This window comes from Pimephales promelas, chromosome 13, assembly GCF_988280905.1.
Source record: "Pimephales promelas chromosome 13, fPimPro1.hap1.1, whole genome shotgun sequence".
Lineage (NCBI taxonomy): Eukaryota > Metazoa > Chordata > Actinopteri > Cypriniformes > Leuciscidae > Pimephales > Pimephales promelas.
In genome coordinates this window covers 18,077,502-18,103,405 of record NC_142781.1, presented here as the reverse complement: position 1 = coordinate 18,103,405, position 25,904 = coordinate 18,077,502, and the positions used below count along the sequence as shown (strand labels likewise).

Genomic DNA, 25,904 nt, shown 5'->3' with positions numbered 1-25,904 from the left:
CTTGAACTTTTGCCTCTGTATTCCTGGTATAAATGGTGTGAGGTTCATGCACAGCACAGCCAGTAATCGGTAAATGTAGGCTATAGTGGTGTGTTTAACCTGATCGCTTGCCGCGTGTCCAGACGCGTTAACCGCCCCGTGTGATTGGCTTTGCCGTCATGTAATGCTTTCTGACAGGAGAAGGTCAACGAGAGGGCGAAACGCATTGGTTTCAGAACGAGCAAGCTAGAGAGGAAAAGCATCCAAAGCCTATAATTTATTCATTTACTTATTAGTTTAACCTTTAATTGCTTATACGAAACTGTGATCGTTTAGGTGGGCTACTGAAGAAACTGCATTAGTATCTATTTATTATCATCTAATTATTATTTTAATTATTATAATCATAAATATAGCTGATTTTCTATTGCGCATGTTTATTGCATTTATCATTATTTTCGTTTCGCTTTCACCGTTAAATTCCTTTAAGGTCACTTTTATTCAGGGAAGGGAGGACTATGTTTAAAATCTGTTAATAATGCTTGGCTACTGTTATTGGGGGAAACGAGGCATAGATGTGGTAGGGGAAAGGAGAGCAGGCTATTGAGTTTGCAAAGGGACAAAAGCGGAAAGATTAGGTGAAACGAGTGTTTCTGGCAGTCAATAAGGTTGTCAAACTCGTCAGCGCTAATCAGCGCTAATGACCGCTTCTCAAACCCAACTCGAACAATAGTGAGCTCTTCAAAGCTCTGTTGGGGTTAAGGGGTGCTTTCTCCCAAACGAGCTCCGAAAATCCCTTTTCAGTGCATATTAATTACAATATCGAAAATTTACTATAAATAAATGTGTGTGAATAGCATTATGGTGTCCTTGATATCGTTTCAGCTATCGTTTCAGTCACAAAGACAACGCCGATAAAAGTCGAATATATGGTTGAAAAATTAATATGTATATATATATATATATATATATATATATATATACACACACATTTTGTGTCAGTGAATGCAGGCCCCTGCTCATTTTTAAAAGTGATAGGCCTATTTAATGAAAATTTCATTCAAGCTAGCGAATGTTTTCCATAAAAATAATAATATCCTAGTTATATATGAGCAGGGGTCATATAAAAATCAGCCCCTAATACAAATATTACTTTTAAAAATGAGCAGTGGCCTGCACTGACACAAAATGAGGCCATTGAGGCCATAATGCTTGTGTATTCAGAATTCCCAACACATATACAATCACCATGGGTTTTTTGTGAATGACACAAAGAAAATTTGTCGAGTTCAAGGCCAATCCACGAAACTGATACAGCATACTAAAATTATGATTAAAACGATCATGAGTAGGATATATTTTATAACCATCCAACCCGATCTCACGACCAAGTCGTACGAATTCGACGAATGATTAAAAAGTGTTGAACCATCACGTTCTACGTAATTGTGTCTTATCTTTAAAATATAAACTGAGCATTTATCGTGGCAAGTATATCCAAACAATACTGAAATGGCTTTAAATACGGAATACTGACGAGTGATCATCCCATGGCCCGAGTAAGATAAGTAGCCTACTGTGTTGAAGATCCTGTTGGCTAAAATACATAGCCTACTGCTGTATTCCACTCATCTCCAAAAGAGTTACAAGGGTCACAAAAATAGACTATACAAAAACAAGTAATTATTTTCAATGCTATGTCAAACTGGATGTTGTAATAAATAGTTACAATTTGCTTTCTTTGTATTTCACTGAACTTATTCAGGCTGTTTTTGTTGTGAAAAGCAAGACAAAATTGTTCGTCAGGGATGCCGAATTCCCAGTCCATCTTTTTTCTTTAAAAAAATTCGTTGTGGTGCTTTTTACAGGTAGCCTAAAGTCGCCTTTTTTTTTGTTTTTGTGATAAAACAACACCCACGTATGTCACAATCAATTTTTGCCCATGTTTGCCATTTGGCGGTAAAATTGAAAACGCTATTTTGTCGATACGAATTTGCACAGAATTATTATTTTTTCCCGCAGAATATTATCTTCCTTGAGACTGGAACAGAAAACAATCCATTCCAAATACATAAATGCGACACTATACAGTGTTTACAATAGGCCTCTGGTGATAAAAACAAATTGTGCGCTGGCTATACAATGAACATTTATATCCAATGGGTTAAATCTTGGAGGTTTAGTTTAGTTCCTTTATTGTCCACAAATGGAAATTTATCTTTGACTTCACTAGGGCTGTACACCAACACAATCATAAAAATATACATAAAATAAAACAGTAACATTCCCATGCACCTAAATAGCCTATCCACCCCTACTCATATTCATATCTTCTCAACATTTAAAATTCGAAGAGCAGTGGGCACAAATGCCATTTGGTACACATTTTACTCACCCATGATGTCTAAACCGTCTTCTTGATGGTAGCAACTGAAAGTTAGAGTGTATGTGAGTGCTAGGTCACTGAAATGATCAATGAAATGTCTCCATTCATTTTATTTATTTATTTGAAAAGGACAAGGTCATTTTTGAGGGAATGTCTTTTCTGTCGAAACTGGAGATAGGAGACGTAAATATACTTTGATTTGTTAGAGCTGAGCGCCCTCTGCTGTTATGACAGGTCTGCCAATATTCCCACCATATAGCTCAAACAAACAAACAAGCATTAATAAATAAATAATTAGCCTAAATAAATAAATACATACACTCTTAGAAGATTCTATATAGAAACTTAAAAGGTTTTATCAGCGCTATGTATTTGGAACCCCTAAACGTTTCTATACACATCCCTTTTAAGGGTTCAATAATAAGAACCCTTTAGGGTCTTTGGAATCAAAAGTTTCTATGGAACCTTTTGGGTTCATTCATTATCATTTGTTTTGTCCTTTCCGGGTTAAATATTTCATATTAATGACAAACATCCTAAAATGTATTTATGAATGCAAGTGAATGATCACAAAATTCAAGATATGTGGGTTAGAAAATGTACATATTTAGGCTATATCATTTTATGTAGTTAATAAATATCACATGAAGAGTGCCATTTCAGTTTTCCTCCTCCAAAAAGCAGCATGATTAAAATGTGATATTAAGTTAATGCAACAGTTTAATACCAAATAATTTAATTACAACTACAAAATGTTGCAGAATAATGTAACATATGAATGAATATAGCCAATAAAGAACCTTTGTGCCAAAAGGGTTCTTTCTCGTCATTATAGATCCTTTTTTAGCATAAAAGGTTCTTTGGAGTTGAGGCCCTACCCTGATTCATACTACAGCAACGTCAATAAAACTATGTTAATAACACATTACCTCATCCATGAACATGATTTCTGCTCGATTTCTGTCTGATTGCTTTCCATCAGCTGTGGAGGATTGCTTTCCATCATCAATACGCCGCTGTTATTGTTTTAAGTAAGCCAACTCTAGCATAGCCTACTGTGCCTTTTGAGTGCATATAGCCTACTATTGTATGATTTTGTAAAAGACGCCCCTTGGGGCTAGTCTGAGTTTCCCTATGCTGCCTTCCCGCAGCGCGATTTTATTCACGCTGAAAGGCAGTCTGGATACCATGGCCAGATTTTCGCCTCATTTAGGGAACCAATCACCCCCTATGCCAATCACACAACAGGGAGGGAGGAGCAAGACGATGACGACATCTATGCGACACACCGAAGCAGTTTGTTTATGTCTATGGATTCAACATGGCAGCAGACGCGAAGCTATCTTTTGATGCAGCCTTAGATATTGCTCTGTTCGAAGTATTTTACAATGCAAGTTTATTTAGAAAAAACAGCCGCTTTTGGCGTTAAACTTCGCGAGACCCCAGTCATTATTGTTGTCTCGCCATTAATCGCCCTAATGGAGGACCAGGTAGGAGGAGGTTGTGTCCCGAGAAAGAAAATGCGATAAAGAATTGTCGTTACCAACTTCTGTTCGGCAGTCCCGAGGCCTGTATGAGCGCAAAGTGGCAAGACATGCTAGTCACGGAGTTGTACCAACCTGCATCGTCGTCGACGAAGTCCATTTATGGTAAGTGGTATTTATTAATATCATATTGTCATTATGCCTGTAGACTACCTACTGTGGTTGTCACAGTGTCACTATAAGTTGTGTTGCTTTTCAATATCAATACAGCTAAGTTACCGCTTTAGTAGTATAACTTTCAGCTGTGCACGTACGTTTGAAGTTGTTGACACTTTAGTCATCAAATTATTTTTTATTTTTTTTAAACTTGTGAAGTACAGGCGTAAACAATTTCCAATGCAAATAACAACTTCAACATCAATGTTAAACTGTACTAGACATTCTTAGCACCCAATAAACGGTGCCAGGCATTCGTAAACCACGCCTCAAATACGAGAAATTGTGCTTGTTGTCCCCAGACCCAAGTCTCAACGAGCTACCCTGGGGCTAGACGTCCACTTTACTTTTAATTTTCCTCTTGGCCATAGATGGCGCTAAACCTCTATAAGCAGTTTTACTGAAAGGCTTCACTCCTCTTAATTTCGAGTTTTCATCTGAGCAACAATTGTGAGATTTATTCTATTTGACACACTAATTCGTTTAAATTAATGATTTTAAAATTTTAAAGTTGTAAAGGTGTACGTTGCAGGTATTCATTTAATTGTAATCCTGTGTTGTTGATTTTTTTTTTTATTTCATCATTGTAAATTAAATTTGTTTGTAATATTCTACATTATTTTGTCCCAAAATGAAAATGGAAATGATTGCATTTATTTACTATATTTTTTGACGATGACACATCGTCATCATCATCATCACCCAGTATGCCAAACTTGCTAAATCAACCTTGGCATGCAATTAATTGCTTTACTTGATTATTATTATTATTTTTTTTTTGTTAGACATTTTGGTGGTTCCCCTTTTTCTTGAGCTAGAGCTGCTTCTCCAATACTTTTCACTTCCATGACTTCCAAATGCCATTTAATGGCACCCAAGTTCTTTAGAAAGTTGGACACAGAGCTTTTCGATTGCTCGCTCAGTGATCTCTAATCTGCAAGATTGGCCTTTCCTTGTTAAATAAAGTAAGCAATAAGTCAAGCTTATGTTAAGAATTATAGAAGTCGTTTTAAAAACATTTTTGACTCCGCAGTTACAAATAAAACATATTGATTATCATTCTACTGCAATGTGAAGCCACATTTATAATAAAAAAAATATCCATAGGCTATTTGTGAATGACTTTGACCTTCCTGTAAATCTGCTCTCCCCACTGTTGCAGTTCTTTAGTCTTGTACAGTTTCAGCACCATGGCCAGTGCCTTCCTGTCTTCATATACTTTTTTCCCACAAAGTGCTTTCACAACTATTTACATTTGTCTAACGGGGCATTACTTCTCTTTCTGTGAAGAGGAAATTCTTGTTCAGTCAGTATTTTGAAACTAAAGGTTTTTTTTTTAAGACGTTTAATTGTTTTGGACAGAGACTTGTGGGACATTTTCTATGTGGGAAAATGTCCCTTAACTGTTAACTCCCAACATTTCATCTCAAATTCAAATGTAAATCCAGACATAGCCTGCGCTATATGTAATTTATCAGGTGGGTATTACAGCTACAGTTTTTAAATAGGTATGCTCTTTATTATTTCTTTTCATTTCATGATGCAGTATTTTTTAATCGATTACAGATTAGATTAACCATGAATAGAATAGGGGCGTTCTTATTTGACTTTTCTTAAAATAACTAGAATTTGTAATATCAGATCTGATGGTGTATGATTAATCACTAATTAACTTATTCCCCACAATTGCAAGCGTTTAGGCAGATTGTGTTGACTGGTATACAAATCCTCTCCACTAGAGGGAAGCAAACATAGCAAAATGCAGCACTTTTACACAATTTATTCTCGAACAAGCCTTGTTGTTTCATTGGCTGGCGTAATGCCAGTTTCACATAATAATGTGCTCAATCAGAATACTTTATAGACTACATGGTTTTGGATTGCATCAAAGTTAATAAATCACTTTGTTACATTCTAAAATTCTAGCCTATATCAAACTCTAAAAAGCTCTGACTCTTGTAATGCCCAATAATAACCAAAAGATGGAGGTCTACCAATGACTAATACACTATAATTCTTGACTGGGTATGATGGTGGGGGATGGGAAGCTTACAATCACGTTGCATCTGTATTGGTTACATTTTGCCAGTCTATGTGGCATCCGTTGATTTGCTAATATCAGTCAAATACATAAGCATTTTTGTGTGTGTGTGTTTTACACACTGACTGTACTGACTAACCACATAGCCTACTCACACAGTCAGACAGATATGAAAATCGTAAATGCCTGAATGAAATTAAACAAATGGCTATTGAAAAAAAAGTTTGTTTGTCTCTGAATGTGTCATAAGAAACAAGTGACCCACAGTAATCCCACCTGTCGATTGCTAGATTATCCTATGGCATGACTCCCCTAAACAATCATTTATATTCCTGCATGGCACGTTGCTCTTAATGAAAAGATGTAAAATGACTCTCTTTTTTTAGAGTGATGACCAGGAGACAAACAGACCTACCTCAAACCTGCAGTCCAGATGGCATGGCTTTAGTGTTCCTTGATAATATGGCAGCGCATGAATGATGCAGTGACCTGTCCTGAAAACAAAATTGATCCCACAACAGATGCACTGATGGGAAATAGAACATTATCATGCTCCCCCCCCCCCTTGTTTCATTATTGGCAAAATACACATGCACAAAAAAAAAAAAGAAAAAAAAAATCCATGCAAGCTAAGGACATTTTTTTTCTCTAAGCAAAATGTCTAGATTCCTCAAGTAATGAATGGCACCAGTTAATAAGTGCACTTGTCTGAGGAGGGATGCTGACTTGAAATGTTACAGTGGAGGTTTTATAAATAACTCTGGTCTCTGGTTTCTGCAGCTGTCACCATAGTTAATTCCTGTTCCTTGTATCTCTCTGAGGACGCTCTGTAAAGTCCTGGTGCTCTGGAGTGCTTGTATATTCATTCAAGACCAGAAAACATGCAGTTATAATGGAAAGGCCACTGAGAGGCATGAAGTCCCATAAGAACTGTGCAATAAGACTATTTGTTGTGGGTTTTGACTGTTTTTATTAATAAATTCGAATATTTTGAATATATTCAAAGATTCTTATCACTGGAATCTATTCTTTAAATATAACACTTCTATAGCATCCTGCTTTTAAAATTTGAATATATGCAAAAGAGATTCAAAAAAGATGATGAAATTGAAAGGCCTGGACTTCCTAAACATTGGGTTCGATCTTTTTTTTTTCCCGCTTTAGATTAAACATTTTTTCTTTGCAGTCCCTGAGTAGAATGGTACTCGACTACATTTCATTCAAGTTTCTTCCTGTGTCCATAATTTGAAGCTTATCTTGCTATGTGAATCAGATCCTGGTTAAGGTGTGTTAAACCCTCATGCAACCCAGTAATTCTGGTTGAGGAGCACCGGATGCAGACTGAGCCACTGAATCTCTGTCCTCTTCATTATTATCCCCGTCCCACACACTGAATGCGACGGTCCTTTAGATGAGACCGGGTGCTAACGAAGCTAAAGCGGCCTCTTCCGTGGGGATCTGAGTGAAGAACACCTACTAGGGCGCCAGTAGCCTGTTTTCACTCTTCTGATATTACAGTGAAGCAGCTTCCATAAATTCAGTCCCTATGATGTTAAATTAGATGAGGACATTGGAGGAACTAAGATTCAGATGAGGAAGTTCATTTTTGTTGATTGACATGTATTTAAACAAATGTGCACTTTTTTTGATCATATGTAATCCGCACAGAGTGAAAAAAAAAATGTTTTCATGATTTGTTATCACAACCTTTTTTTTTTTGTCAAATCAACTTTATTATTAATGTGGTTCAGATAATATAATATTTTGAGTTTCTGTTTATTAAACCAATTTCCATTTTAACGAACTCAAAATTTGAAGGCAACCAGCTTATTTTTTTTAAAAGTTAAACCAACAATATATATGTTCTACAGTGAATGACAATAGAATAAATATTGAAATAAATTGAAGTCAATTCAATGTACAATGGGAGGGATGCAGGTGGTTGGAATTGTGGTTGACATTGTATGAGTTGTGGGGTTGATAGCAGGCCAGGGGATGAACAAAGGGAATGCAAAAGTAATGGACTTTTTGTGCTTTTTAACAAGGAAAGAATAAAAGGAAATAATAGTGGAGGGGAGAGACTTAAGTAACAAAATGATGTTAAAATCAGTTCTTTTGAACTTCCTGTTAATCTTAGAATGTTTCACGGTTTCCACCAAAAAATATTAGGCAGCACAACTGTTTTCAACATTGATAATAATCTTTCTTGAACAGCAAATCAGCAAATTGATTTCTGTAGGATCATGTGACACTGAAGACTGGTGTAATGATGCTGAAAATACAGCTTTGCCAACGCAGGCATTTTAAAGTATATTCAAATTTAAGTGTTTTTTTTTAATCGTAATAATAATTCTCAATATTTCAGTTTTTACTCTATTTTCAATATAATAAACACATGTGTTTATTAGACAGATGTTTGTAATTTGAAAATAATTACTGTAAATAGCCAAGGATTTTGGGAAAATGTGTGTTTTCTACTGTAATTATTTTCTACTGTAAATCGTAAAAAAATCTAATTATTATGTAATAGGAAAGCAATTCTAATACTGTAAATAAAAATACCGTAGTTGTACTCGTGAATACAATATACAGTATTATTCCTGTAAATTAAAATATAGTACTTGTAAATGTAAAATACAGAACTCGTACTGTGTAAATATTAATACAGTAAACAATTGTCATACTGTAAATTAAATTACAGTACTGATACTGTAAACTCTTTTACAGTATCTGGCATCCAGCTGCCAGTAAGTTACTGTGAAATTTACAGGAAACTTTTTAAAGTGCAGCTTTGGTGAGCAGACTTGAAACATGAAATATAAACCCCAAACTTTAGAACAGTAGTGTATGTGGATATGTATGATATAGAACAGGTATATAATGTAACAATGATTACAATCAATGGACTGAGATTATTTTCCTGCATCTAGTTTGAACTTTGGCTTTTGCATTTTCAACTACATATATTGAGCTTATTTATGAAGACTTTGGGGCATCAGGCCAAGCGTTTGTTATATTATAAGTGCATTAAAGGGTTAGTTCACCCCAAAATGAAAATTAAGTCATTAATTACTCGCCCCCATGCTGTACCAACGCCGTAAGACCTTCGTTCATCTTCGGAACACAAATAAAGATATTTTTGATTGAATCTGAGAGCTGGATCAGTCCTACATAGGATGCCTAAGGGACTGGCTCTTGACGGCCCATAAAGTCATTAAAGAAAAGGTGACAGCGGCTCAATTATAAGTTTATCAAGCGACGAGACTACTTTTTGTGTGAAAAAAACATAAATAACGACTTAATTCGACTATTATATTACTTCCTTATTGGCGCATGCGCGAGAACTGAGACGAGGACGTTCTTCTCCTTCGACTACTTTTTGTTACCGGCTGCTCCGCTTAGGAGTATTACCGCCCCTTACCGTATAAAATGATGATCATCCATATATAAGGCGCTCCGGTTTATAAGGAACACTGTCGTTTTTTTTTTTAGAAGATTAAAGGCTTTTAAGTGCACCTTATAGTGCGGAAAATACGCTAAATAAAAAGCGTATGTACAGCGCGCATCTTCCTCTGCTTGTAAACAGAAAGTTTTGCACTTCCAGCTATATCAGCACATCATCTTATACGGTAGGGGGCGGTGAAACTCCTAAGCGGTGAGCAGCCGGTAACAAAAAGTAGTCGAAGGAGAAGAACGTCCTCGTCTCAGTTCTCGCGCATGCGCCCACAAGGAAGTAATAGAATAGTCGAATTAAGTCGTTATTTATGTTTTTTTCGCACAAAAAGTAGTCTCGTCGCTTGATAAACTTATAATTGAGCCGCTGTAGGCACATGGAATATTTAAACCTTTTCTTTAATGACTTTATGGGCCGTCAAGAGCCAGTCCCTTAGGCATCCTATGTAGGACTGATCCAGCTCTCAGATTCAATCAAAAATATCTTTATTTGTGTTCCGAAGATGAACGAAGGTCTTACGGGGTTGGTACAGCATGGGGGTGAGTAATTAATGACTTAATTTTCATTTTGGGGTGAACTAACCCTTTAACTAACCTTTTGGCATCTTGAACTGTCAGAATAATCCTTAACCATATTTCGATTAGGAACCAAGAGATTTGCTCTTGAGCACAGGATGATAAACTCAGGATAGAGACTGATCCTTTAAATTGTTTGCCATTTCTATTAGTATTCAATGCAGAGACGATGAAGGACTAGTGATGATATTATTCCTTACACAGAGCTGTCCAGGCTTGCCTCGGCAAAAGAGATGCAGAGGACATCAAAGGTGTTTCCAGTTTGTCTTACCTTATGACTTTATGCTTTGTCACTCATTTAACTCTCACGATATGCTTCAGTGAAGCATGACTAGCTGTGCAAAGAGCAGTGACAGACAGCACTAAACATTCCAAGTAGTGGGGAACGGGACAGCTGCGGGGACTAGAACAGAAAAGAGAAAGAGAACTTGCTTGGTTTCACTACATGTGACTGCTAAAGTATTTAAGCTTTATTGCATGAAAACATCTAAACGCATCCCTTTTTTTCTTCTTCACTTTGTCACCTTCTCCCTGAGTCACCTCTCCCTCCGGCATCCTTGTCTTCTCCCTCTCACTCCTCCATCTCACTCTTCCCTCCATCATCTGTTAGGTGAACAGTATCCGCCAGGTTTGTGAGCCTCTTTTGTCTCTGAGCAGGAGATGTTGGCGCAGCCGGATCATGTTTCAAACTTTCATTTCCTGAAATGTTTGAGGGAACATCCAGGGTTTTATCAGTGCCCGTTACACTGAGTGGAAATGGGAAGGAGCTCGAGTTACCTGGCTGGTCACTTAGCCATCAATGAACAAACGACTCTCTCTTTGAGCTGAGATCAGGGGGCTCATACAGGCCCCCTCCATAATGATTAATTTTTTTTTTTTGCACAGAGCTCACTCAGAAACACACATGCACATGCGAAATGTATCATGCACCTACTGTAATAACGATATACATGCTTGAGACATTTCAGAGCAGCAGTCAATGTCTGAAATATGGTTCCTCATCTAAACTTCATTGAGCTTAGTTTTGTCTGTGAACCCAACACAGACGTACAAGAAGCTACACAAGGGTAGTTCCCCCAAAAATGTAAATCATCATCATAACGGTACTTACTGTCATGTTGTTTCAACCCTGACTTACTTTCTTCTGTGGAATTTAAAAGATAATATTTTGAAGAGTGTTTTAACAGTTTTTGCTCATACTTGGGTTCAAAAACAGACAGACAATTTGCAAAACATTTTTTTAATGTTTCACAGAGGAAAGAAAAACATGAAGGTTGGGAACGACCTTCTCTCTTGGACACAGATCAAGATGTTATGACAGGCTGTCTGTCAGCTCTGATCACCTGTGAGTCTCCTCCCACGATACCCCTCTTCACCTCTGTAATTGTGCGTGTCTTCACCTCTGCTCTCCACAGGAACGATCTGTGTTTGTCAAGTCGACTTTTAGAAAACCCAGAGTGGAAATGTCCAGTGTGAAAAGACCACTTGGTTTGTTCATTTTAGAGCTTCAGAATATGTGTGTAAACAGCGTTCTCACCCTGAATGATCTCTTGGTGCATCCCAATTCACATACTTGTGGACTACACTATGATTTTTTTTTTTTTTTTTGTATAGTGCGTGGTGTGTTCACACTAAAAATTCCAAATAGAAAAAGTGCACTTTAAATACCTAGATGATGCACTTAATTAACTGGAAAAAAAAGGATGTGTGGAATAGATACGTCTTGCACTCAGTTCTAATTAGACTACATAGCGAAGGGGGGAGGGGCATCAGACTCCCAAGGTGAATGACAAAATAACCTTATACAATTCATTCACTACATGAGTACATAAACTACATAGGACATTGTCTTTGTGAGACTTTCAGAGATCATCGTTATTGTTGAATCACTTCTGAATAGATCAAGACCTTACTTAAGATATTAACTAGGGATGCACATTATTTAAATTATGTCCATGGTATACAGATTACTGATAAATTACCAATATTAAAATAATTAATAATCAATAATTTTAGATTCTACAAGAACATTTAAGCATCTCAAGATTATAATGTATGGAATAAAAAAATATATTCATTTCATATTTACTAACATTTCAATTTAGCAGTTTTACTGTTATGTATAGATCATGTATAGATCATGTTGTGTTTCTAACATCTATGATGCTCACAAAGGCTTCATTTATTGATCAAATATACAGTAAAATTGTATTATGCTTCTTAATATCTGAGGAAATCACAATACATTTTCAAGATTCCTTAATAGAAAGTTTAAAAGAACATCTGTATTTGAAATAATTTTTAACTTTAATATTTACTGTCCCTTTTGATAATTTTACTGACCCCAGACTTTCGAGCAGTGGTGGTGTGTGTATTTATTTTCTATAATTTTTCTTCCATGTGTGTGTGTGTATATGTATATATATATATATATATGTATGTATATACTGTATATATACGTGTGTGTGTGTATATATATATATATGTGTGTGTGTGTGTGTGTGTGTGTGTGTGTGTGTGTGTGTGTGTATATATATATATGTGTGTGTGTGTGTGTGTGTGTGTGTGTGTGTGTGTGTGTGTGTGTGTGTGTGTGTGTATATATATATATATATATATGAAGAGTTCAGATGCAAAAGCCTCTAAGTGCCATTTGAAATTTTCTTCTAGAATGATCATTTTTACAACCCATTTTTATCAAGCTTGTATATTTAAGTTCAGTAATTTCACTTAAATGGCAATGAAGATTACCTATTAATTGTTATTTAAGTGAAATTACTGAACTTAAATATACAAGTTTGATAAAAATCATCATTCAAGAAGAAAATTTCAAATGGCGTTTAGAGGCTTTTGCATCTGAACTCTTCATATATATATATATATATATATATATATAGACTGTGTATGTATGTATATATATATATATATATATATATATATATACTGTATTTTTTATACAGAATAAACAGTAAAAATTATATAGATAGACAATTCATACACTTCAGTTCTCAAAAACATACAGTATATACACACCAACACACTAATTTGTATATCATTTTATATATTTAGTGTATATATATATATATATATATATATATATATATATATATATAGCCTATATTAAAGGTATCAACTATATATATATATATATATATATATATATATATATAATTTTTTTAATATCAACTCTCCTGTGCAGGACAGGCCTCGTATATTCTTCTGCAACTTCTGGAAGAGAACAAGAATGTGTGTGGTGTATATATGTGTGTGAACATGAGTGTGTACATATAATGTCAGTTTATATGAGCTTGTGCATTCTACACTTCGGCTCCTCCGTGGTCATCACCCCTAAATACCTGCTCTATGAACCCTGGAGCGACTGACGCCAGGCTCACAGCAAGTCTGTGAAAAACCCCTGCCCTCTTACTCTTCAGACGCTGCTGATGGAGGACTCCCTGCCTGGGTGACAACTGCCTCCACTCGTTTATCAGTGGGGCTTGGCTTTGAAACCTGAGCCTCTGTGACCGTTTGGAAGTAATCCGTTACCCAGCGCTGCAGAACAGACCATGACCATCAAGGGTGCTGGGAAAGCGTGTGACCTTCCAGTTTTTACTGATAAAAGCGTGAAGTCATGCCAAATTGGTGGAGTAATATTGCTGTCTTTTTGACAAATCTATAAAAGATAATAGCTTCCCTAGACAGGAAGCTCATCTGAAATCAGCTGTACAGAGAGATGACGCACCGGCAGGTGTGCGGCACAGGTTCTGCCTTTTATGAAGCGTGTTTGCTCAAGTGCAAGTGTTTGTCAATGCATAGGGGAACATGGCTTGTGATGCCTTTTTTGACCTCCTACATTGACAATAATTTCCCGAATGAGTGTACCGAAGTCTGAAGCTCTGATTGTTTTGTCCACACCTTCCTAAATTAGATAATTACAACAATTATAATTGTATCGTTAAAACATTGATGTCATTGTAATGGAACACAATGCTGGTTGATTGGCAGTTGGAGAAACGCGCAGTCACTGTGGTGATGCCATGGGTCATGACTTCCTGTAAGGTGATACAATCTGCTGCACTGCTCGTTCATCTTGCTTCATTCTTTTGTTTAGTTCAGGGGTGCAAAACAGGGCTACAGTCCTGGAAAGTTTAGATTCAACTCTAATTAAACACTTCTGATCCAGCTGATCAAGTTCTACAGGTACGTGTGTGGAGTTGGAACTAAACTCTACAGGACTGTGGCCCTCCAGAGTTTTGCACCATGGGTTTTATAGCATGTTGTTTGGTGGGAGAATGAAAAGGGGTACACAATCTTGTGTAGCTGACAACTAATTTTTTTTTAATTTGTGAAGGAATTGCCCTTTTTTCTGTGGAACACAATTTTTTTTTATTATTATCGATTTAATTGGCCAATGAAATTCAATGGGTCCAATGTTGATTTAGACCCCAATGACTGAAACATTCTTAAAAACCTGTTCTTTTGTGTTCCACAAAAGAAAGTCAGTCACACAGGTTTGGAATGAAGGTGCATACTTGATGACATCATTTTCTTTTCTTTGAAAGACTATTACTTTAACAATGAAATAAGAAAATAGAATATTATTTAATAATATTGATGGATCATATGTTTCTTCGATTTATGATTGTGTATTGCAATAAATGTTCCATTGGGATTACAGGGTCCACTTCAGTTAATAAGGGACTCTCATCGTCTCTCCAAGGCCATATTCTTTGACACACAACCATATGGAAAACCACTTTCACCTTTTTTTGTGCAATCGCCTAACCATTCCTGAGCTTTCCAGTGATTTATTATAAGCTGTTAGCACAAACTAACATTTGCCGTCCAACACAGAACCGTCTTAATCTTCTAAATTCTAAGGATTGTTTAAACAGTTTATGTCTATCTTTTCTCAACCATCCTTTCGTTAATTTATCAAATAGCTGCTGTAGCCAGATTCCTCCATTTGATATTTAAATTTTTTTCGGTCTGTACAGCTTCCAAAGATTTTGTCGTGTGTGTGTTTATGCTGTTTGTTTGTCCCATCTTGTAATCCTATGATGCCTCACTGAGCCAAAGCTCGAGGCGAGGGATGACCTGAGCTCAGGTGACAAAAGGTAATACGGGGAAGGGCAGGGAGCCATGAAGCCCACCTGTTCTCCCTTACCCCCCTTAACAACTCCCAAAAGTCTAAACTATTATCTGTGAAGAAAATAGCACTCAGTCATTCCCCCTCCTAAACCCCACAGAGGCTGCTCACATTACAGCCGAACCCTTTTCTTCCCACATGAGAAACACTCTATTTGTCTCATTCACGTTCAGCACAGGCCTCTGCTTTGTGTGCTCACCTTGGTTTACAGGGCAGTAGAGCTTGTGCTCCAAGAGGGAATGGGGGACTGGAAACCTGAGTCCTTTAAAAAGCAGCGTTAGTCAGCTATAGAGCTCCAAACAACCTGCCCGCTTTTTCCGAAGTGACTATAACAGCAAACCTTAAAAAGTTTTGAAAGTGAATACCATATCTTCCTTTTAATTTACTTATAGTTATTTACTATTACCTTTTTTCTTAACTCTTAAATTGTTGTAGCATATTGAGAAAAAAAAAACTGTAAGTTTACTCTTTCTGTACATAAGGGTTAATTCTTTCATCAATTACTCACCCTCATGTTGTCCCGTAAGCCCTTCGGTCATCTTCGGAATACAAATTAAGGTATTTTTGATGATTTGATGGTCCGATAGCTTTCTGACCCCACAAAAACTGAAACATACTTGAAAATAAAAGCAACGAGAATACTTTTTGTGAGAAAAACAAACAACGACAAAAATAACGACTTTATTCAGCAATTTCTTCACGTTGTAAACACGGTGCAGTGTTTCCAGGTTCTACGTCAGAACGCCGGCTCAGTATTGGTCGGATCCTGCGTCAGCATGGCGTCGTAGTACTCACGTGAACAGCGTTAGCAAATACTGAGCCGGCGTTCTGACGTATAACCCGGAAGCACTGCACCGTGTTTACAACATAAACAGCATCAGAAACTGACACAGGAGAGAAGAAATTGTTGAATAAAGTCGTTATTTTTGTCGTTGTTTTTTCCTCACAAAAAGTATTCTCCCTTTGTAATATTACGGTTGAACCACTGTAGTCACATGAACTATTTTAACGATGTCTTTACTACCTTTCTGGGCCAAATGGTGATTACATTGCAGTCTGTGTATGGACAGAAAACTCTCAGATTTCATCAAAAATATCTTAACTTGTGATCCGAAGATGAATGGGTCTTACGCGTTTGGAACCACATGAGGGTGAGTAGCCTGATTAATGACAGAATTTTCATTTTTGGTGAACCAACGTTAACCCTTTGACATTTATTAAAGTGATAGCTCTCTAATAATTCAGTCATACTCTCCCTCTTGTCATTTCAAACCTGCATGACTAAATTTCTTCTGTGGAACACAAACGATGATATTTTGAGAAATGTTGCTGTATTACTGTGAATAAATGAATAAATGTATGTTGCTGTGAATAAAACAAAACCCCCACAAAATAATCTTCTTATGTTCCACAGGTTTGGAACAACATGAGGGCGAGTAAATAATGACAGAATTTTTTTTTTTTTTTTTTTTTCGGAGTGAATTATCCTAATTAGCAATTTTAGAAATGTGGTTGTCTTTGATTGGTGACTGCATTTGTTAAGAGTACAGTAACTTAGAATGTCGTGTATATATTTTCTACAAATAGGCTTAATTTAATATTTTTAAATATCCACAAATATGTTCTCATATAAAAATGTTTAAATTTGTTTAAATGACGTATTAGTAAAATACATGAGACTATGGTTCCTTGGTACTGTATTTTGCATGTTTTATTTTTATTTTTTACTTTAGACATCTCAACATTTAACCCGGGTTAGAAATACATTTATAAATGCGAGATAATAAGTTGGTTTGAGTAGCCAAATTCCCTAGTTTGATTATCTAATAATTAAAACAAAATACAGAATTTAGATAAGAAACGAAAAAAATAAATAAAATGGTAGGCTACCCGCGGCTGTCAACAAATGTTGCATTTAATGTCATATTGCACGTTTTGGTACCCTGGGGGCAAAAGTGCCCCTCTATGGGCGGTTCTGGGCCTCCAGTGCTCTAATGCGAACCTATAGCGCAAGCAACTGGTTCCGATTAGCTACCGGAAATCCTCGGTACTCTCTGTTAAAAACAATTACACTTACATGCTTGCGTGGAAGATGGGTGGGAAACTGCCTGGGTTCTCGACATGTCGCTGGGCTAACGATCAGAGGTTCTTGTAAAGTCTTTCCTTCATATTTTAACCATATTTTAAATAAGCCAACATTGGCCAATGCCAAATAATGTAGCCTAGTTAGGCTATTCTGTAAGCGTTAAAGTTAGTGAGGGCATTGTTATTACATGATATTATTATCATTAAATGAAACAACAAGAACACATGTCAGCTGGGCCAGAAAGCCATGTTTGCGTTTTTGCTCAAAAGAAACTTATGAATGAAGCCACGTGAGTTTGCCTCCCGCAGCTGGTATGTCTTCTCTTTGGCCCAGAACCACCAGAACAAACATTGAGAGAGCGCAAAGTAAACACCCCACTACAAACCTAACGATGCACTGCGACCACAAAAGCAACACGCGCCTCCTGGGGCTAAAGGAAAATCAACAACTCCCCGCTTTTTGTTGACCCACAATATTAAGAGGACGTTTGTGACACGAGTAGCCTACATTATATAGAAAATTATACGAAGAAGGGCTATTATCATGAGAGGATAAATTGGGTCATCCAATATGTTATCTATTAATTTATTTTACCATACTTTTTACAATTCGATATTTAGTATTTTAAGTAGGCTATCGTAATTTTCATTGGTCTGCATGTCATTTCTCCTCAAAATATTTGGACAAGGGAATTTCAAAATGAATTGTTTTGGTAGGCTATTGGGTTAAACAACATAAAGAGCGGGAAAACGTTATTATTTACAGTCATTTCCAAACACGTAATGTTGGCTATTTTTGTAAAATAGGACTATGATGATTTTGGGTCTTTGATCTGATGCATGAAGAGAATATTCGAATGCGTGTTATTTTCACCCTTGATTTTAAATTGTAGCCTACTTAATTAACCATTAATTAATGGTGTATTTGGAACTATTTAGGCGACACGTTGTGATACAAGACACGACCCTTCATCTGTGAATAATTTTTCACCATTTAATTTGCTATATATCTCAGATTTATTGCGATAACTTGTATTTTAATTTTCCACTTCATCTTCGTATTTTATTGGTGCAAAAGAGTGTGATGAAATGCTAGAAGAACATCTTATGAGTTTTAAGAAAAGAATCGCTTTATTAACTGCTTTTGTTTTGTCTTCTGACCAGTTTAACGACTTGGCAAATGTCAGTAATAGTCTACCACGGTGAAGCGTACCACTGAGTATTTCTCTGAGAACCAGAGAAAAACTAAGGATTTTTATTTAGATTTATATTGTTCATTTTTTTCCTTTATATATATATACAGTAAAAGTGGCAGATCTCAGTCTATATTTGGTACAAAATAAACAAAAATAAATAAAAGCTCAGTCGCAATCACTTAAGAACCGAGGTCCACCAGGCTTGAAGTTAAAGGTCCCAGTAAAGAATCCTGGAGTTGATGTGGGTGTCCTTGCATGCCGTGTACCGACTGCGCGGCGCCTAGGCCGGTCATGGAATACGCGGACGCGCCGGGGTGGCTCATATTACCCTGGAGCAGGAGCACGGAGTTCTGGTCAGGACTCTGCGGGGGCGAGAACTCGTCCTCCGAGCTTGACATCAGGGACTTCCCGCCGTCCAGCGGTGAAAGCTGGTTCTGTTTGTTCGCGCCCGTGTTGTTGTTTTCGCTGTTCTCCCTGTCAAAGATAATGAGATGAGGGTTACGCAGGCACATTTAACATTGCATTGTAGATCAAATACGCTGTGTAAAATATAAATTCGTATAGTCTTCTCAAATATAAATCTAATTTGGTCATGACGGATGACTGTGCAAGAAGAACAAATTCTCACACAAAAATGTATTTATGTACTGAATGCAAAAATATTGAGATTTTATAATTAAGTTGAAATGTTCTATTTTATTTTGACTGCTGCCAAATATAAAAATGTAAAAAAGAAATAGAAAAGAAAAAGGTACTTCATCTGCAAACATAGGCTAGGCTAAAATAAGGGGTTTTATCCAAGTCAACAAATATTATAACCTATAACGTGATATCAACCTATATTTTCCAAAGAGTTAATCAGAACTAGATCCTTAATGTAACAGCTGTACGTTTTTGTACTGATACGATATTCATATTTTGAGGACTGACCAAAAGCAGCGCTCTTGTAATCCAACTATAGCCTAGACGTGTCAACAATATAGCATCATCAGCAGTCATCTGCGAACTAAGTGGAACGAAGGGCTGAATTGGCTGTATGAATCGCGTTTTGATTTTGTTCTCAGGTGACTGAGCTTACCTTTCTTTTGCCTCCGCTGCGCGATCCCTCTGCCGTCTGTTTTTAAACCAGTTGCTAACTTGGGTGGTGGTCAGCCCTGTGGCCTCAGCCAACTCCCTCTTTTCCCGAGGAGATGGATAGGGGTTGTGCGTGTACCACTCCCGCAGCACACCGCGGGATTTCTCCTTAAAACAGTAGCTGGTCTCCTCGCCGTCCCATATTGTGCGTGGCAGAGGAAATTTCCTGCGCACTCGGTATTTCCCCACCGCTCCCAGCGGTCGCCCCCTCAGCTTCTCAGCCTCAACGTAATGGGCCTTAAGCCACAGCTGCTGCAGCTTCGGGTGGTTGTGTGGAGAGAACTGGTGACTCTCTAGTATCTTATAAAGTTCCCTGAAGTTTCCACGATGAAAGGCGACTACAGCCTTGGCTTTGAGGACGCTCTCGTTCTTGTGGAGATGGTCGCAGGCCGGAAGAGACCACAGAAAACGGCCGAGACGCTCAAGGTTCCCCCCTTGTTGCAGCACCTCACAAACACACGCGACTTGCTCCTGAGTAAACCCGAAAGAAGGCAGCATTGACATGACGTCTGACTCCCGCTACCAAACCGCTCTCCTCTAGATGCTATAAAGGAAGCGGAACGGGTGACACCCCGTTTGCCTTCGTTCAATGGGAGCGATTAGGTCGCTTGACAAGATTTTTTGGGGTTGGAGATGTCCTCTGCGCGCGCCGTGAAGTTTTGGGTGTTTGTTGAAGACAGTTTGTTCACTATCGACTCATGTCGCGCTAAAAGAGCACTGCGCGACTGCTGATTGGCTCTCCAGCTGCCCTATCCCCAACAGCAGTGCGGAGAGAACTCTGCTTCCATTTCCTCCCACGGGGACTCGGTGGTCTGAAACTGGATCCCCCGTCTCCAGTTCTACCTGAGGGAGCCGGGCACCTCGATACTAATCAATTAGCAAACTGTCTGAAGGCACACAAAGACATTAAAGCGCTTATATTTATCCTAACAGATTTTAATGAACAATATTATGTTACGTAAACCGAGTCAAATTAACGACATTATCTTCATTTAGCCTATTTTTATGAGGAAAATATCGTGCCTCAATTGCATATTAATATTAGGTAGACAATTCTGATCCACAGCAAAGAATCTTTGCAATCATCATTTGATTGCTGTCATTGACTCTAGCTACTTGTGCCATTGTCAAAGGCACGCGCCCTGCGTAACGTTTAGATGCGCGCGGAGATATTTGGAGTTCCATTAAAACAATCAGCCTCTCGAGCTGGTTAGATAACATAATGCTAATCACTAGATAAGCAGCGCCCCCGGCTCTTCAAACTATTCTACAGAACATGCAAGGCAAGTAGTATAATCACTGAAATGGCGCTGGTTACACAAAAGACGCAAGATTGCGTTTATTTATAAGGATAAACTCAGCCAAATCCAGTTAATATCAATATTACCCGCTTCAAGTGCTGTTTATTTGAGTTCAACAAAATTGGTGATAAACAAAAAAATAGAGACATTTTGTTATATTTATATATATATATTAAATCAAAAATTTACCATGCATTTTTTCTGTTTTGCTTTTCTGCTTTTACTTTATTTGAACTTGAGATCAAAACATCAAACATAGCCTAGAGCACTTAAATGATTTGTATTCTTTTGGCTCAGAAAAAAATGCATTCTTTCCAGCTCTTTCTTTTTAGTCCTCTCCCCTCTCTCTGTACAGTGAAATCTAAAACCGATGCATTAGTAAATGAGTTCTGTGTTCGTCGAGGTCTTTGCCATCCAGACGCTGTTTTAAGGCATAGATCGCGTTTCTTTATCTTCGTAGAAATCTGCAACCTGACACCGCGGCGACGCGAAACTCACAATCACTCACCCAGAATGGAGCACCTCTTTTAATTTAATTTGAGACGCGGCGTTCATTTTTAAGTCGCTCTTTACGCATGGGCCAGTTAATGTAGACTAGTCTCCACTGTTCCCTCTATGGGCTGAAATGATCTTGCAAGCCTCAAGACACTGGGATAAAACGAGGACTTAATCGGTTTTAGCAGCCAATCCGTGCACCTGTGAAAACAACTTTTTGCCCACTGTCTCTGAAGGGTCAGAGGAGCAGGCTAATGAAAGCTGCCCCGTCCATCTGTCCTGAGGGATCACCCAAAGGCACAAAATTTTTTTTAGCAAAACGTACCTAAAGATGAACCACTAGTAAATATTTTCTGGGCTTACAATTTCTTTTCAAGTGCTAAATAAATTGTCGTAATATACATTTGATATATTTAGAACAAGGAAAAACACGATTTTGTCTAATTTGCTCACTTTACGTTTTGTGAATAATTTTGTCTCATTTTACAAAATTAAAAAAAAAAACTTTAAACGTTTTTTTTAAATGCGTAGCTTATTCATTTTTCATATGAATGCACAGCACTGTAAAAAAAACGTTCTGCATTTTCTTTCGTCAAATCAACTTAGATAATGTGGTTCAGATAACATAATATTTTGAGTTTCTATTTATTAAACCAATCTCTTTCATTGCATTAACTCATATTTTTTTTAATTTTTTTAATTTCAATGAACTCAAAATTTTAAGGCAACTGGGTAACTAGGCTACTTCAAGTTAAACCAACAATATTTTTACAGCGAAAGTCTAAATTATTTTGACTTCTCTATCACTTTATATCTCAATGTATTAAATGACGTTTCATAGGTTTTCACGATGGTTTCCCAATCCCTAACCAATTTTCCATTGCTGTATGTGACTAGATTTTATTGAATTTAACGACATTTAGGTCTATTTCGTCAGTGGGGTCAAGTATCAGCGTCAGTGTAACAGCACACGGGCCTGTGATTGACGGCGCTCGGGTTGTCGTAATGTCTCCAGCACATTGCCGCGCGCCCCCTCCTTAAACCTCAGAAATCGAAAGGCCGTGCCCGTTCTCAGGCCTTGATCATTTCAAGATGTGCTCTTTTATGGCCTAAAGGCGAGGGTTGGCAAGGTCGACGCGAACTCCGGCACACATACCAATGGTAAACACACCATAAACTGCTTCCCTCAAAAAAGCAATCATGGTAGGCTATACAATGAACAACAATGAGGTCATTCTCTTAAAGTAAGGTTCAGTCATGTCCATAACACTCCAAGCGTATTAGAAAATATGAAATGTAAAAAAATATATTAAATCAGTTTGACGCAGAAATTTCGTTCGTAAACACTTTATTCTTTATTTGCCGCATTTAGAGTCTTGTTGTGATAGGCTAACATCAAAGCAATCACATTTTTTGACCAAAAACTATCTGAATTAATGATCAGCTAAATAAAAAAATTAAAAAAAATCTAATTTTGGTCATTGGTAAAGAAAGAATCAAAGAATTGGTTTGAACTGTAAAGTGACATTTACATGTAATTATTAAAGGCATAAGGGTGAGTAAAGATAATCTGGGTAAAATTAGGCCTACATTAGGTAATCTGAGGCATTTCATGGGCTCAATAAGTTTATAAGCCTCTTGGTTTATGAAAATGAGAACCTGCTGAGAAAATGAGATGAGATCCTTTATATTATTTCATACATGATTATTTTTGTAGGTTACTTGTATTTGATTGTTTTGTTTTTTTGTTCAGATTGTTTCTTGAGTTTTTATAGCAGAGTTATTTTACTGTACAAAGACTTTTGTTCCCGCTGAGTCCTCAGTAGAGGACATCAGGACTGTGTGTGTGTGTGTGTGTGTGTGTGTTTTCATCTGCTGAGACACCGCAGATTAATTACATAGGCCTATATTTTTTATTTAATTCGTATGAAATAAGATATTTCTTTCAAACTTTTTTATTTACAAAAGTGGTTGTGTGTCGTCTGTTTATTATGCCCCAATCACTACTAAATAATAAATAAATAAGATTTTTTCCCCCTGACTCCCAGTAGGACGTGATTAGGACACTCATCATTTTATTTGTCACATTGTTACTGTTTTTCCCCATTCTAATCAGAAACATCAATGATAACAATAAACGTGGTTATTTCAGAAAGTAGCTTCCACTTGCTGTCTGCACAATAATGTGATAGAACCAGTTTTTTTTCTAGATGTGTGGTATCAAGTCTTTGCTTTCCTCATGCCACAAACATTCAGCATTCATGCTTATATTTGTCTATTTAAGTAAAGTTTGCAAAGTCAATGCAGACCCATGCATGCCACAAAGCTCTCAATACAGCATTTAAAACGTATTATGAGCATTCCTTATATTTAATGGACTAGATATTGAAGTCATTCTGCTGACCCCTGCTGGCTTGGATGTTCTAGTGATATTAGAACATATTATTATATTATATAATTCTATGATATATAGAATTATATTTTAAATATTATATATATATATACACACACAGAAATAAAAATATATATTTAAATATATATTATTAAATATGTTTTATAATCCCTTTGCTTAGAATTATGTGTTTTGTGTATGAACGTATTTGGGAGTACTTGTTCACTCAGTGTTTTCATAAAACAAACAGATTATTTTTCTCTATATTGAAGAGGGTATGTGTGTGTGTGTACAGAAGTGGTGGGTCTCAGACCCAGTTGCCCCTTGACCGCACATTAGCGCATGTATATAGTGCTGTGGTGCAGTGGGCACATGGGTCCGGTTACATGTGCTTCACAGTCTGCTGTGCTTCACTAAATGCCACACTTTGAAACCTCTAGAAAAAGTCAGGGGTCAGGTTCTTTAATAAGCCCACCTCTGCAGGGTTTCTTATTTTTTTTATGGCCTGTCTTTCCCAGGATTTATGAACATCTTCACTTTGATTTAAAAAAAAAAAAAATTAAAATACGCTGAAAATTATTGTTCTTCTGGAGTGTGGATCTGTTATTACTTTCTTAATATCTATAATATAATCTGCTAAACCATGATTTTTTTTAAGTAGTACTTTTCTCATGATATATATCTATCTGTGGTTTACACTAGCTCCTTGTACTTTACATTCTTTAGGTGAAACTTGAGAGCGAATTAAAAGAAAGGTGTTTTTTTGTTCTCTTCTGTGCCTTTTGTTATAAAAGTTGAACCATCCCATTCACGGTACAAGGTGATGGAGTGACGTATTTTGTATTTCAATAATACAGTAAAGCAACATAACACTGCTTCCCATGAAATGGACAGTGACGTATAGTCTGCCAAGGGGAAATTGGGGACATAAAACACACATTTCCCTCTTTCGTGCGACCACCATTTCTTTGCTTAAAGCCTCAGACAATAGTGCTTTCTTACCCTGCAGTATTCCAGGAGGCGCCACCTGATACCTGGCAATCAACTAATCTGGTGCCCTAGGCGACAGGGTCACCTTTGGGCAGGTAACAATAGATTCTTTACCCAATGTGCTTTTTTGTCTTCTCCTTTGTGCGAGGGAGCAAATCCTACCTGGGCGCCATTCAATTAGCGCTGACTCACACGGGCTGGTGTAGACAACTGCGCGCCAAGACAAGGAAATGTTCCCACAGCAGTAAACAGACTTTGGACATTCTGGCTCCTACTTTCACACTTTCTTGAACAATCAAAATTTGCATAGATACCAGTCTCATAAATTAAAATATCTGCTGCCTATTATGTGCTACAACACATTGATGTGCGTTATTAAATTCCTGTTATGATATATATAATGTAATAATATTATTTTTTTTTTTTTTTTTTTTTTTTTTTTTTTAAAAAAAAAAAAAAAAAATAATGTAATAATATTAAGAACAGAGCATATACCTTCTACCACCCGTTCATAATCTACCAAACGATGAGCCTGCATTTTTGTCCTGGAGTCCTGGCCAAAAGTCTATTCCTGCTAGATCATGTGAGGACGGCTCAGGAAATCTAATAAGGATATGTAACTTCTCCTCATATACTCTGGCTTTTTGGATGACCTTTACTTTGAGTAATGTCATGACAGGTACCATATGACACTTTAAGAGTGAGCGGGGCTTATTCAGCTGCCGGGTTTTGGCCAGAGATCACAGAGGACGCCCCTGGTGAGAACACAAGCTTGATCTCCACCGTCCTGCATATGTGTACGTCCATGCATTAGTAATGTCTGAGATCACCGCCAGCCATCCAGGGGGTCCAAGTTGTAGCCTGATCTGGTTAAATGGATAGTCTTGGATGTTCTTTAGACCTGCCATTGGTTAAAACCATATAGCCGACTTACCTGGTGCTTCCAATAAGAGATGATTCATTGAAAGTGATGTCATTCCTTTTACTTATTGAATTATCTGGCTAGGTCTCTAATGTGAAACACCGA

The 25,904-nt window shown here is 37.2% G+C and overlaps 1 protein-coding gene across 1 annotated transcript; it reads right to left on the bottom strand.

Annotated features, from left to right (window-relative positions):
* Positions 1-18,644: 18,644 nt before the first annotated feature.
* On the bottom strand, positions 18,645-20,335 carry six1b (SIX homeobox 1b). The gene is made up of 2 exons (XM_039691980.2): positions 19,644-20,335; positions 18,645-19,039 (listed from the first exon to the last, which is right to left on the bottom strand). The coding sequence occupies exons 1-2, from the start codon at positions 20,201-20,203 to the stop codon at positions 18,745-18,747; spliced, it is 855 nt and encodes a 284-aa protein (XP_039547914.1). The 5' UTR covers positions 20,204-20,335; the 3' UTR covers positions 18,645-18,744.
* Between the last annotated feature and the right edge of the window lie 5,569 nt (positions 20,336-25,904).

Bases quoted from the DNA above. Each gene is read 5' to 3' on its own strand.
- six1b (XM_039691980.2), bottom strand. From the start codon at position 20,203: ATGTCAATGCTGCCTTCTTTCGGGTTTACTCAGGAGCAAGTCGCGTGT. The intron at 19,040-19,643 runs GTAAGCTCAGTC...TATCTTTGACAG, and splicing joins GCAGCGGAGGCAAAAGAAAG to GGAGAACAGCGAAAACAACA.